Source organism: Macaca fascicularis, chromosome 3 (assembly GCF_037993035.2).
Source record: "Macaca fascicularis isolate 582-1 chromosome 3, T2T-MFA8v1.1".
NCBI classification, from domain to species: Eukaryota; Metazoa; Chordata; class Mammalia; order Primates; family Cercopithecidae; genus Macaca; species Macaca fascicularis.
Window position 1 is genome coordinate 101,548,570 of NC_088377.1, and position 15,618 is coordinate 101,564,187.

Consider the following 15,618-nt stretch of genomic DNA (forward strand, 5'->3'; position numbering starts at 1 on the left):
AGAATCATCCAAAGCCATGCTTCTATACACGGTGCCCCAGGCCAAAGAGAACTACATTGTCATGGCGGATCACTTTCAAATAAGATTACCAAATATTTCCACTTTTGTATATACTCCAACTACCACCAATAGTGCTTATTTTTGTGGATGCAAAGAATAATATATCCATACGAAAACTAAATGATCTATTTCAAGTAACTCCACTGAATATAATCACCAAGCTTACTTACTATGAAAGGATAAATAATATACCAAATGGTTAACTTGGGATATCTATGGCTTTTTTTTCTCTCTAAATTTTATACAGTAAACATAAATCTTTTGGGCAGTCAAAATAATTAGTTAGAAGAGCAACACCCTCAGAGGTGGTGGGCCTTCCTGTCACCCTGGTTCCCAAACACAATCATTATGATCCAGCCAGGCATTTGAGGTGCTGCCCAGTGCATCTCTTCTTCCTTGTTACCCTGTTACTCTATGCAGCCACAGTTTCAGGCCTGGCTTCATAGCAGGGCTAGGTCTTTGGGTAAGTGAAGAAAGCGGCCGAGGGTTTTGTATTTCACACGAATGGCTGCTCTCACATTGTCTTCCTGCTGGCCTGCCATTGTGTCTAAAATGAACATCGTTCAAATACCTGAATCGAGTTCTGGCATTTTAATCTCCAGGGTGCTCCTATTAAGAAGTAAATACAGCAAAATGTCTACTTCCATCCAGGAAGGGTGTGCTTGATTAATAATGTTTTCCATTTGGTGGAAAATGAACACTTTTAAAAGAATAAGAATAAATCAAGTACACTTAATACTAAAATCACACAGAAAAGAATTAGACTTTCCTCAAGGGAACAAGAATAGATTCTTTAATGCAAGCGTGTTTCCATTTGCCATCGGATGGAAATGAAAACAATGATTGGTAATTTTAAGAAACCAGGTTTCTGCTTAAGTTTTGGAAAATACAGAGTTGCTTACTATTGGAGGTGTTCAAAGAGTGGAGGACTGAAATCTCATGAACGAGAGTGAAGCTTGATAGAGATCATTGAACTAAATGACCCTTAAATGTCTCTTCCCTTGTTGCGATTCCATGACTGCAATTTCTGTTGTGTCTGCCCTGGAGGCAGGGGTATAATTATGACATAAATCTGTGGGTTAGTAGAGGTGCTAGCTAAAAGCTTTCTCTCAATTGACTGGTAGCTACTCCCTGTGACAGTTAAGAGTCATCAGCCTTACCTTAGCCTGAATGAGCTGATCAGTCATCTGGCACTGTACAGATGTGTGAAACTGTTTCAAGAGGACCTAATAAAGGTGAATTTTCTGTACATTTCCAAGCATTTCCATACAACTTTGTGAGGCCTTGACAATTCAGTAAAATAAAATGTTCACTCCCACACACTCCCCCTAAATCTCTGAACAGCTACTCTAATTTTTAAAATTATTTTTATTGTGGTAAAACACAAATAACATAAAATTACCGTTTTAACCTTTTAAAAGTATCATTAGGTACATTAAATTCAGGGCCATTAAGTACATTCATGTACTGTAATTGTAAATCATGAAGAATTCAAGAGTTTCACTGCTTTAAAAAAATTCACTTTTATCTCCCCTTCCAGAGGCTGGTGGATGGGAGAGCTGGAATAGTATTTGACCCCTTATTCCGACTGGTGACCCTCTCAGAGAGGGAAATAGAATTCCAAAATAACTTTTGCTTCCAGTTTGCCAAAGAAGGATCTTTCAGGAGTACAGATAATTGTCCAGAGCCTTCCAAGCTACTAGTTATATAAAGAGGTAAGAGTAGCCTGCTCACAGCTTCTGGAATTGTAGTCAGCAATGCTTCCCACTTTTTGGAAAAGTTACAGTCTCTACCTAACCTGTGACTCACAAAATGCCAGTTTTAAACAGGCTGATTTACCTATTTAAAAGAAGTACATTTCCAACTTCATGACCGTTGTCTTACAGACCTAGAGTGTCAGCAAGAGCCTCTTCAAAATAAATATTTGGTGCTTTGGACTAATAAGGCTCTGTCTGCACCAGGAGCTTGACTTTAAGGAGTTGATTAGAATAAAAAGCCCAGAAGATGGGAGTGGCTTTGCTGAATTCTGGGCAACATTTGGCACTGCAGGTAAAATACCCGTGTAAAGGATTTCGCCTTCTGCACACACTGGAAAACAGGTGCTAGCATGTCTGTAGTTCAGTGAGGTTTTGTCATTATAAATGTGTGTTCACGCTTCCAAATTATTAAAGCATTTGAATTTCAAGATAAGAAATCACAACCCAGTGAACTCCTTGAGGGCAATGGCTGCCTTGTTGTTCATCCTGTCCCCAGCACCCAGCACAGTACTTGGCACACAGAGGTGCTCAGCAAGTTTGTGAAATGGATGAATGGGCAAATGGATGAAATAATACATCATTTTGTTTCACGCCTAGACTTCATAACATGTGTGGTCCAGCAGCAGGCACTACAAATCCGTGAAGATTCTTGTCCTCACTTATAGACACAGGGAATCATGGTCTTCCAGGGCAGAAGCTCTAGGGGAAGAGGCTCCCCTGTGACCAGGTTTGAAATGCCCAATTTATAGTACAGGAACTGGTGACATGATAATAAGGAAGAAAGGGAGTAGGCTTCTAGGGCCTGGAACTCTTACGATATGCTTTTTAGAGATCTTAAGTTAATGTTTATTTGTTACATTCATGTCCCTCAAGACCAGGGCTTCTCAACCTCAGGCCTGTTGAATATTGGGCTAAATAATCCTTCATTATGGGGGCTGTCTTGTGCATTGCAGGATGTTCAGCAGCATCCCTGGCCTCTACCCACTAGGTGCCTGTACCTTCCCACCGACCCTGATTGTGACAACCAACAGAGTCTCCAGATATTGCCACATATCCCCTGGGGGACAAAATCACCCCCTAGGTGAGCATTGCTGCTCTAAACTGACACCTATTCCCATGGCAGCTGTACACATCAATGTCACAGGTTTGCGAGCTCTTGACCATGCAGCTGAACCTTTGCTGCTACTCTGAAGCACTAACAGGAGGTCAAGCTGTAGGAATAAATTGTGTGGTAGAAACTGGTTTCTCTGGGTCTTTTTAGCCTACGTGTCTCATCTTTGTCCCTGGGAATCGTGCACAGCTTAGCCAAATTAAAAAAAAAAAAAGTCTCAGCAGTGGTATTTTTCTGGGCAATGGGCAATGCATGGAAGTTCTAAAAAAATAGTTTTTGGATGGGAACAACTTAAAGCCTAAAAGAAGACAGCTCGTGATGGAAGTCTTCACATAATTGGTTGGGTTGAATAAAATGTGGGATAATTGCATTGATGGTGCTGTTTTCTTTCATCTAGAGGGGTCTAAGGAGAGCAACATAGCAACATAGGTAAAGTCAACCAACGTGATCTGTCCTCTGGCCCAATGTTGCAAAGACTGTTTCTAATCTGGACTACTCAGTATTTAGAGTGGGCAAGTCCATTTCTCTAGACTGAGTCTGCAGACCCTTCACCTTTCCCCTGCTTCCACTTAGATAAATGAGCAAATTGCTCAACCTGGGATGATCTGAGCTACTCAGTGTTAATTGAGATGTGCGTTCCAGCCACAACTCTTCACTCACAAGCTGTGTGATATTAGACAACTACCTTCAACTTCTTCTTCAGCTTTTCATCTGTAAAATGAGTATATCAATAATTACTGCTACTGCATCCCCACAGGATTGCTGTGAGAATAAAATGAAATAACAATAGAAACAATTTCTTAAAATGCTAAGAGGCTTTGCAAGGCGTTGTTAATATTGTTGTGGGAAGGATTTTAATTGAGTTGTTACAGTGCCTCTAGGGCTTCTGAGAACTTCTGTGGCCCTGTGAACACACCAGCCAACGTCACCAAAACACAATGCCAGGGAGGATGAAGAACAGGTACAGGGAAGAGGTCCATGGAAGGAGAGGAAGGTTTCTTCTGGAAAACTGGGTATCTCCCTTCTATGTTTATCTGCTATTAGTTTTTGTTTTTGTTTTTCGAGATGGAGTCTCACTCTATCACCCAGGCTAGAGTGCAGGGGCGCGATGTCGGCTCACTGTAACCTCTGCATCACGGGTTCAGGTGATTCTCCTGCCTCAGCCTCCTGAGTAGCTGGGACTACAGGTGCACGCCACCACACCCAGCTAAGTTTTGTATATTTAGTAGAGATGGGGTTTCACCATGTTGGTCAGGCTGGTCTCGATCTCCTGACCTTGTGATCTACCCGCCTTGGCCTCCCAAAGTGCTGGGATTACAGGCATGAGCCACCATGCCTGGCCTTATCCATTATTTTTATTGTTTGTCATTAGATAATGATTATGAGTCGAGACTCAGAAGTCAGAGTACCTGGATTTAAGTCCTAAATCCATCACCTGCTAGCTCTGTAAACCCAGCCAAGTTACTCAGCCCCTCTATACCTCAGTCTCCTTATCTGTAAAATAGGCATAGTAACAGTGTCTATCTCACAGGTTTGTTGTGAGAGGGAAAGGAGAGAGTGTGTGCATATCATATAGTAGTTAAGAGAGTGGGCTCTAGAGCCAGAATTCCAGGGTTCAAAACTCAGCCAGTTCAAAAGCAGTTCAAAACTGCTTCTCAGCTGAGCAAGTTACTTGCCTTTCTTTCCTCATTCAAAAAGTGGGAACAGTAATACACCCCCTTTGTAGAATTGTTTTGTGTGTTGACAAAGTGCTTGGATGTGACTAGCATACAGTACACACTCAATAAATACTGCTAGCACGATTAACAGAACAACAGAACATGATATGCATAAATGTATGTTAGCAGCTATTATGTATCATCGTTGTTATTGTTATTATTATAGTTATTACCCTGAGTCCTGGTGAGACCACTCACTGGCAATTTAAGGACACTCTGTATACAACCCAAACTGTAGACTTTGGAATAGATACGAAACGCATCTCCCTGAACAAATTCCATTCCCTGGGTGTCACAGGCCCACTTGTCACCACGGGACCATATCTCATCGCAAAGCACTGAAGGGTGGGGAAGCCAACACAATGCCTGGGGATGGGCAACTGGGCCCTCAAAGCAAACTGGCACACAGCTCAACCCTCCATTCAGAAGCAGTCGCCTTCTTTCCCATCAGCTTGGATCTCAGAATTTTCTTTGCCCTTTCAAGAGTGGCAAACCTCAGTGCAAGTGACAAGCTATTGTGAGACACATAGAAACACTTACTGGCATCAAGACGGCGGAAGATCCTGGCATTGTGGGGTTGGGCAGGGTCCCAGGCATGGAGGCTGGCATGGGCTGTCTCTGTCTGTTGTGGAGATGTAGCAGAGAAGATAGAGAGCCTGGGACAGGCCTGGGACAAAGAAAAAAAACAAACATGATTCCTGGTGCCCTGGGCCTGTTTCCCCAGTGTCCAGAACAGCGGGGACAACAATGTCACATGTGCAGCAGATCAGATCCACTGATGGGAGAGTCACATAATTGAGGATATTAGGGAAATAATAACAAATAAAACACAAGCCTGGCTTCCTTTGCTGCTTCCTAGTTAATATATCAAATTCCACTTCATTTCCTGACCTCTGTTATCTAACTGATGTTCAATAGGAACAAGCCAATAAGTCTCCTAAACTCTCGCATCTTAGGGAAAGAACTTGGTGGTGAAATTCTTTGTTTACTCAGAAATCTCAGCCCTCTGAAGTGTCTTAGAGCCTGAGATCTGCGTACATTTATTTTAGCCACACTCTCCCACACCTCTGCCTGGAAGCCTGCCTGGCTTTGCTCTGGAAACACTTTTGCTCTCTGGATTTGCAGAGCAAACTTCATTCATGAATTCCCCACAGAAATCTGTTTTGACTCTGTCATCGTTCTCCACCGTGAATGGAAAAAAACAAACCAAAGAAGCTGGATCCCGGGGCGGCAGCACAGCTGGCCTTTCTCAGAGCGAGTCCGGAGCCTAGCCTCCAATTACCAGCCTCTCATTTCATAATAACGTGAGGTGTTAGGCTGTTTCACAGAAACTGATTTGGGCCTGACCTACAAGACTTGGGTAAGCACTCCTCGGGGGAGTATTGTACATAGTTTGAGCTTTTGCTTCAATTTGCCAGAAAAAAAATTTAAGGGCCTTAAATTGATTTAATGAGCCAGAGAATGTGGAGCTGAGGGAAAAAGGGAATTATTTGTGTTTATTAAAAATGGCAAACAAGTGACCTCTCCACATAAATTCTCAATCTCCTCACGCTTTTGCTCTAGGGAGCTGTATAAATGTCAAATCATTAAATTAAAGACCTAACAACAAACAAACAAACAAAACAAAACAAACAAACAAAAACCTCCCAGGACCTCTGAGTCTTCCATGTTAAACAACCTATCCCGAAAGTTATGCTAGAAACTAGTGCTTCCAGAATGAATGCATTCTGTTAAGAGAGAGAGAACAACACACACATACACACACACACACACACACACACGGAGAGAGAGAGAGAGAGACAGAGAGAGGCTCCCTCGTGCTAAGTGCTGGGCAAAGGTTGCAGACAGAGATGTTCTGGGTAGGACAATGCTGTCCTGTGCTTCTGAAGACAGCCCTGTCTAGTACCCTCAACTAGAGTAGGAGAAGGAGCTGCTTCCCCGGAGTTCCTTTGACTCCCATGAAAAGTGGAAGATTGAGGTGGGGGAGAGAATGCCAACATATTCTTCCTTCACATGCCTATTACAATTTCAAAGAAGATAAAGTTTTCCACTCTCTTTGCCCAAGAGCTCTTTTGGAAATAGAGCTAACCACCAGAGTCACACATCATAGAACGATTAGTCATTAATCAGTCAAGATTTATGATCAGTTTAGAAAGGTGTATATATGAAAATATAAAAGAATATAAAGAGTTCGAGACCAGCCTGGCCAACATCATGAAACACCATCTCTACTAAAAACACAAAAATTAGCTGGGCGTGGTGGCACATGTCTGTAATCTCAGCTACTTGAGAGGCTGAGGCTGGAGAATTGAGCTGAGAATCCACCACTGCACTCCAGCCTGGGCCACAAGGCGAGACTCTATCTCAAAAAAAAAAAAAAAAAAGAATATAAAGCCTTTCCACAGAGGTTATGCAGATGTACACAAATTACACCCAGTTTTATTAGTAGAATGTGTATGTGAGGAGATACACAGAGAAGCTAATGGAAGCAGCTTGTAACGATGATGAGTGCTTTCGGATAAGCAGATGAAGTGCTATGGGTGTTTCTTGACATGTACTCTTGGACCTCTGGAGTATAGATTGACAATAACGACTAAGAGGGCCTTTGAAGGTTCTTTGGCTTTTACAGATCTAGAAGACTGCTGGTTTCAATTGCTCCAAAATACCATGGCAGGTTGTGCCTTCACTAGGTCTTAAAGTCTCCTTCAGAGGTGGATAGACCGAGTCAGTTCGGTATAGGATGTGGTTTAGTCAACCAAATTTGTCGATATCCTCCAGTCTTAATGTTTTGTCTGGAAAATTTACTGAATAGAAAATAGTAGAATATCAAAGTATGTAATGTTTAATAATGGTCAGTTCTTCTAAATCCAAGATAAATAATCCAAACTCCCTACCTCCATAATGAGAAAGATTCATTGAGAGGACCCCAACATACAGCTAATCATCCATCTATATATCCATCTCAATAGATGTACACAATATATCTATACACACATACAGCCTTTTACCATATGTTTGTATTCCTAGTCACCAGAGGGGAATGTTTTGAGTATAGACAGTTAGGAACAAGTAAAAATATTATAGCAAAGACAGCTAAAAACATTTTTTTATTATGTTGGTTTACAATATCATGCTCATGGGACAAGGGGCAACATACTATCATCATTTACATTCTGTCTCCAGTGGGACATACGAAAAATAATAGTGTTCATTAGGATGTTTTTGAGGCGTTCTTTTTCAAAAAGAAATCAGGGGATCTCTCTGAACCTATTCTGGTTCAGGGGATTGCCCATTTAAAAAAATAAAAATTAAAAAAATTAGAGAAAAAAAATTAATTAAACAACTTAATGGTTATGCAAATGGGGATGCAAAAGTAATTACATTTAAAATGAGTTTTTATTCTTCCTGAAACCATGGAAAACTCTCAGTTATATAAATAGTTTGGGAATGGTATGTTTCATTTAATTCAGTGTTCTTATTAGGTAAGTTATTTCTACACTTTGTAGAGACCTACCAGATTTTAAAATATCAAGTACTTCCTCATTAAGATAGCCTTTCAGGGTACTAGATTCTCTTGGGATTATAATAATAATTTCCTAATGATACTGATCAGGCTAATTAGTGATGTATAGAAGGGAAAGGATTATTTGCGACCTCTGTATGTTTGGATTCTGAATAATTTTGAGCTTAGAGTGTTCTACACAGATTCCATAAATTATTTCCCCACCCCCCACCTACCAAACCAACAGAATTTTCTCTCCATTTCTTGCTTGAATTTTTAAAACTACAAAACCTGAAAAAAGTAAATAAAATGACCTGTGCCTACCCATCACTAGGTATATAAAGGACTAGACTGAGGCATGTAGCTACGTAGCTAGGTCCAAGAAACAATCATTTGTCCAGAATGCTCATATCGTTAAAGTAAGCATGGCACTGGAATAATTGCATTGTCTAATTCCCTTTGTGTATATTGAAATTAGGATTATTATTTAATACATTATACTTGCATAAAACTTTTTCTATTGCACTTAAATAACGTTTCTTATTTTTTAAGGTATTTTATTGTCCCTCACTTCATGTGCCCTGAAACAATGCAGTGAGGTAGTTAGGTCATATTCTTCCCATTTAAGTCAGGAGTATGCTGAATTCAGAGACATTTAAATTTTCCCAAGGTCACATGGGTCATGAACGGGAATGGGGCTTATACTCAACTTGCAGTATAGGGCTTCCCCCATCACACCTGGATGGCTCCCATAACTACATTATTATTGATTTTTTATGCTAAAAAATTCACAGTTCATTTCCTTTGATATTCACACTGCTCCCTGGACTTTCTATAAAGTAGCAAAATCCTGTAATACTGCTAACGTGAGAATTCACTCATCCACATGAAATTACATTTTCTTCCTTTAAAACAAAACAAAACAAAACTTCCCAAACAACACATCAGTTAGACTCTGAAAATAATATGGCAAATTGCAGTAAAGTTGTGAAAACAAAGACCCAACAGTACTTCTCCAGTGCAGGCTTGTTGCCATGAGCTAATAATTCCAGACTTTGTGCAGGCCAAGCCTCCCTTTTAATAACCATATGCCTCTAGGTAAAGTATTCCTACTAAAAATTATTGAGGCATGGAACAAGGTAAGATGTGTGAGCTCATGTTGGATTGTTCAATTACTAAACTGAGTCCTGCAGCATTAAGAGTTTTCCAACTTGACAGATTATTCCTCTTTCTACACTTGTATAAACATACTGCTTACGGTTGAAATCTATGTAAGCTTTTCTTTCAATTAAAATGTCAAGGATGACAGACTGTGTTTTCACTGTCCTTAGCAGAATGATAGGCACCGCAGCGAGAGATTTCATGTCCTCATTTTCCCCCCGAAGGATGTTTTCCTGTCTAGGGGTGTCTGAAAAGTCAGAACTGTGTCTACAGGTCTTCTTTGCCGTGGGGTAAGCCTATCCTCAGGCCAGTGCTTTGGTCTGGAAGGTGCGCAGGGGTTTCTCCACCCTGCTCTCCTTTCTCAGGTCTTCAGAAGATCTGTGGCACACTAGGACTATCTGTTACACTCTCAGGACAGACAGATCTGCCACATATGTGGCCAGGCAAAGGAAAGAGGGTCAATAATGAAAAGAAAGTAGGTTAGAAGATGGGAAGATATTGATCTTCCCATTTTCTTTTAATGAGCATCAAAAGTAGACCATAGGCTGGGTGCAGCAGCTCATGCCTGTAATCCAGAACTTTGGGAGGCAGAGCTGGGTGGACCACTTGAGCCCAGGAGTTCAAGACCAGCGTAGGTAACATGGAAAAACTCTGTCTCTATAAAAGGAAAAATATACAGAAACTAGCCAGGCATGGTGGTGCTTGGAGGCTGAGGTAAGAGGATCACTTGAGCGCAGGAGGTAGAGGTGGCAGTGAGCCGAGATCACACCATTGCACTCCAATCTGGGAACCTGGACATCACAGTGAGACTCTACCTCCAAAAAAAAAAAAAAAAAAAAAAAAAAAAAAAAGCAGACCATTGATATGGAAGAAATCTTGAAAAAAATTTTAATAATAACATAAAGACTTGGTGGAGAATAGAATTAAAAAGCAAAAAGCTTCAGGGAGCAGGAGGATATCCAGATGTCATTGTTATTAAAGTTACTGACTGGGGGAAAAGACTCGTAACTTTCAGGCTCTCCATTTCATCATCTTCTAATGAACAGATACGCCTATAGGCTATCTCAAAGGCTCTTGAAGCTCTAAAATTCAGATTTCAGGCCTTGAAAATAAGATGTTCTTAATCCAACTAGATTATGACTTCCATCATGATAAGGGTATCATGCACTGCTCACTGCAGCATCCACAGTGCTTAACCCAGCATCTGGCACACAGTAGGTGGTCAGTGTCTTCATTCAGTGAAATCAAGCTGGTCCAGCATTTAGTTCTTCATATCAAAATTGCACTTAAAACACGACTAAACCCCAAATAGAAGGTGTTCCTAAAAATTAAGAGAAGTTGATTAAAAAGGCTTTACATTCCATGGGATTCATACTTCTTTCTCACTTAAATACAACAAAATTTCACACACAGACCACAAAAAGAGTATTTGCTCATTGTACTTGTATTTGCTTACGCAAAGAAATGGTGCTTCTGGTCAGGTGAGGTGGCTCACGCCTTAATCCTACCATTTTGGGAGGCTGAGGTGGGCGGATGGTTTGAGCTCAGGAGTTCGAAACCACCCTGGACAACATGGCAAAACCCCATCTCTATAAAAAAATAGAAAAACTAGCCAGGCATAGTCCCAGCTACTTAGGAGACAGAGGTGAGAGGATCACTTGAGACTGGGATGTCGAGGATGCAGTGAGATGAGATCTTGCCACTGCACTCCAGCTTGGGCAACAGAGTGAGACTTTATCTTAAATAAATAAATAAATAAATAAGTAAATAAGTAAATAAATAGATGTTTTAAATGTGTGCTTCTTTTGGAACTTCTTAAATGAAGTCTTGTAGCCTAATTTGGCAAACTATTTTTTGTTTTGTTTTGTTTGTTTGTTTTTGGTCTGGGATAGGAGACTGAAATGCTAAAGAGAGGAATACAAACTCTTAAATCTTAAGAGGTGGCAATTACTAATGCAAAATGCTTATTCCTCATTCTTCTCCAAAGTGGAATCTAAAAATTTCTATTTTTGGCTGGGTGCAGCAGTTCACACCTGTAATCCCAGCACTTAGGGAGGACGAGATGGGTGGATTGCTTGAGGTCAGGAGTTTGAGACCAGTCTGGCCAACATGGTGAAACCCCATCTCTACTAAAAATACAAAAATTAGCCAGATGTGATGGTGGGCACCTGTCATCTCAGCTACTCGGGAGGCTGAGGCACAAGTCACTGGAACCCAAGAGGCAGAGGCTGTAGTGAGCTGAGATCATACCATGGCACTCCAGCCTGGGTGACAGAGTGAGATTCCATTTCAGTAAATAGCTGGGATTACAGGCGTGCACCACTACGCCAGGCTAATTTTTCTATTTTTAGTAGAGACGGGGTTTCACCATGTTGGCCAGGCTGGTCTTGAACTCTTGACCTCAAGGGATTCGCCTGCCTCGGCCTCCCAAAGTGCTGGGATTACAGGTCTATTTTCATAAAGAAAGAAAACTGTTAGAATAATCAAGTAGAAGGTTAAATAGAAAGACAATATACTTAGCTTCCTTGGCGGGTAATAATTACATTGTAAAATGCAGTGATGTGTAAAGCGAAGGACATGGGCCAGACTACCAAGGTTGGAATCCTAGTTCTATCACTTACCAGCTGTGTGACCTTGGGCAAATTACTTGTCCTCTCTGTGCCTCAGTTTCCTCAACTATAAAATGGAAATCATAGAGATATTTATCTCATGATACTAAATGAGCTGTTGAATATACTGAGTTATTTTTGTTATTATTATTCTGAAATGTTGATCTAACAGCAGATTAATCACCATACTACAATCAAAAAATTATGGCTTGCTCTAAAACACCAAGCTTTAGCTTTAAAGAACCACAGTCCAACAAATGTAAAATGCCCAACACTGGCTGCATGTAAGATATTTCTTTAAAAATCCATCAACTTTAGATTTCCAAACCCTTCTACAGACGCAAATGAACTTCTCTCACCCACAACTTTACAGAATTTCAAAATGACTTCACATTATTTCTCAGAAAAAGCCCTTGAAAATATTTCCTCAAAATGGAACAAAACTAATTCCCCAGTATCTTGTTTTTCCTAAAAACAATGACAAAAATTGGGAACACAGAAGCAAGAATTAGGAACACAAGAAAGCTGCCTGACCCATATTTTTAAAAGACATCTTATTACCCATATCTTTTTGTGAATGAGCTCATGCTCTGAACCAAATCTTACCATCAAGCTCCTAAAGATAGACAGCAGATATAATATTTCCCCTTTTAACAAATGACACAAAGAAGTAGAAATATTTAGCCCTAGAAAAGGCATCAAAATGCCAGCAGACTCAATTAAAACATGTATTCTCTCTTTCCAAGCTTTCCTAGGCTCAAGGGAGGGCTGCTGGCGGAAGATCTGGGATTTCCCCATCTGCTTTTCTTTTGGTGGCACAGAATGTTGAGTGTGCAGGAAGAGAATTTTGCCTTTGTATCTGTAGCCTATTCTCTGCCTCTTCCCTAGCCCCTATCCTGTCCTAAAACAGTCACTGTCAAACAGCGAATGCTCTAGCTTATCAGGGAGAACAGTAAGCCCACCTCCCTGTGACACAACATGACAAGCTCCAAGACCTTGCACCATTGGGCTTCTGACTACCTCTCTCGCTCTTTGCTCTGGGCTTGGTATACCTGCCATAGTGATTTCCTTTCACCTTCATGGAAGCACCATCTGTCTTCCTGCCACAAAGCCTGACATATGTAATCTTCACCACCTTCTCTGGGCAACCACATCAGACTGGAGCCCTTTCTCGAGTGCTCTCAGTATACCCTGTACATTTCTCTAGGAACATTTGTCACTATTCAATCAATGTATCAATCAGTCATCAGAGATCAATTAAACAACAAATATGTGTCAGGCTTTGTGCACTCTCTCATTTTAGAAAAGAAAACTGGTTTGGCCAGTTAGATCATTTAATTAATAATTTAGTTACAAATTTCCAATTGGTGTATATATAATGATAAATTAAATGTGTTCTGTAGGCTCTTAGAATGTATCATCTCAGCTTCCTGATTGTAATTCATCAATGATTTTTTTTAATTTTTAAAGATGGGGTCTTGCTATGGTGCCCAGGTGGGCTTAAAACTCCTGGGAGCAAGAAGTCCTTCTGCCTCAGCCTCCCAAGTAGCTGGGACTGCAGGCACTCACCATAGCATCTAGCAATTCATTAATTTTGAGTAATTTTTTAAAGTGTCTCTTCTCCCAACTAGACAATAAACTTCATCAGTCTGATATTATGTCTACCTGTTTACCGCAGCAGATATTTCTGAAACTTAAGAGAGTACATGGTACCTAGTAGGTGCTTAATAAATATGTCTTTTATTAATGAAAACATAAATATCAAGAATCACTCTAACAACGGACAGTCCAGGAATCATGTTCGGTAGATATCTTCACTTACTAATAAGAATAAATTAACTGATTTACAAGTCATAAGTGAAACTCCATTTTACATTAACAGCTTAATACAACTCATTTCTGTTCTTGAAAAGCATAAAAGGTAATGTGTAGTTTTTATCAGCACCCCTTAAACTCAAGCTTTTAGATGAGTTCTAGACCCATTTGTTTTCACATCAATTAAATCAATTTCCACTTGAAATTATATTTTAGGCATTTCATAAGAAAAGGCCAAGGATAATTCAGGAACACTCATCTGTCTCCAATCTACACTATGTTTTAAAAATTGGATGCCTGCCCTGCAATAAGGTTGTACTTTAGAATGCTCAAAGCTCTGCACAAGGAGGCACCAGTTACACCCACACTGTGGTCAACTAAACATCTCATTTTTGCTTTGCATGGACTTACCGATATTGACAAGGGCACTTTTGGATCATTATCACCAGGGTGTTGGAAATTAACTTTACCACACGAGGTAAATTTGGGCCTCCTTTTTATCAATTTGGTACTACTGATGCCTTTATTTTATGGATGTAGTATCTGTTGTTTTGGAAATAACTTCTTCTTTTTCTTTTTTTTTTTTTTTTAAGAAAAGCCTGGCTTCACGAAAGCCAATGGTAGTAATAAAACATAATACAGCTAACAGATCTGCATCCTGCTGGAGCCTTTGCCTTGTTTTATAGCATATACACTGCATCTACTTAGGCGGAGGAGATGTTTACTAGGGCTTTCAAGCGTTTTAAACACAGAGAGTAGTAATAGGAGGGGAGATCTGAATTTATGATCATTCTGTTAAGACTATTAAAGCAACCTCTTTTTGGCTTCTTTAGTGACTGATTTCTGCACCATTAATCTGAATTAGTCATGCAGTCAGCTTGATTCATTTATTAACCAAAAACATGGCTGGATTGGTTTCTAATGTACTATTGTCAAAAAAAAAAAAAAAATTCCATCTTCAAAATCTGATTTTTTTTCCTTACAAAGAGCAAAAAGCTTTTTATAAAGACCTTTCATTAAAGACTCTAAATGCCTGAACAGTTGGCTTTACCCATAGGTCAGACTTACAGACATGAAGAGATGGCTTTTCAATCAGCCAATAACTTCTCAGTTGCATCAATTATTCATAAAGTTACACTTAGAAAAGGCAAGTAAATGCAGATCAAAAGATGAAATGAAAGATGATTTTGAACGCAGCTTAAACAAGTGCTGTATGTCTGATTATTTGGGAAAAAATATCCTCAGAAAGACATCTCTCAGTTACATTTCTTTCTGTTGTGAGTTGTTAAAAAGATTCCTCCTTGCTTCATAAGGACAAATAAGTAGCCCTCTGATTATGAGTCTTGTCATTTACATGTGATTGCTGCTTGCATTCATTCACCATAAATGAATAATTCATGAAAACATTCACTGGCACACTTGCCTGGGTATTCTGTAGAGGCAGAGAGTTCCCTGAGCTCAGGGCCACATGGAGAGCCCCACCCCCATTCTGAGCTCTAAGTCAGCAATTCTGTTTAGGTTTGAGCTTGTCGGTTAGTGTATTTTAATGAATAATCTGTGGCGGAATCCACACCTCGCACAATCCTCCAATATCTGTATTCCAAACAGATGACGGAATTTTGAAGCCAAATGACAATAGCTCCAGCAGCAAGAGACTTCCATGAAAACAGAACTCTTGTAAAGATCTATTGGATCTTCCGGGCAGCCTCTGCTTATCCGGTGCCTCCTGCAAGGCTCTTCAATTCACTGCTGCCCTCACTCGTGCTTATTTCACCCTTTCGCGAATCTCAAGGCAGGGTCTCTTAGGCAGTTTTCAAATACCTCTCCTGGGAGACCAAATTTATGACACCCTCCACCCAGCCACTCGCCGGGATTATTTCAGCTC

At 40.2% G+C, this 15,618-nt stretch overlaps 1 protein-coding gene across 4 annotated transcripts in view; it reads right to left on the reverse strand.

Annotated features, from left to right (window-relative positions):
• CREB5 (cAMP responsive element binding protein 5) overlaps positions 1-15,618 on the reverse strand; it is a 415,731-nt gene that overhangs the window by 100,691 nt on the left and 299,422 nt on the right. For all 4 annotated transcript variants that reach the window (XM_005549906.4, XM_005549909.4, XM_065542173.2 and 1 more), the window contains one exon: positions 5,187-5,313. In XM_005549906.4, coding sequence (XP_005549963.1) covers positions 5,187-5,313 — 127 coding nt within the window. The remainder of the gene's footprint in view (positions 1-5,186; positions 5,314-15,618) is intronic.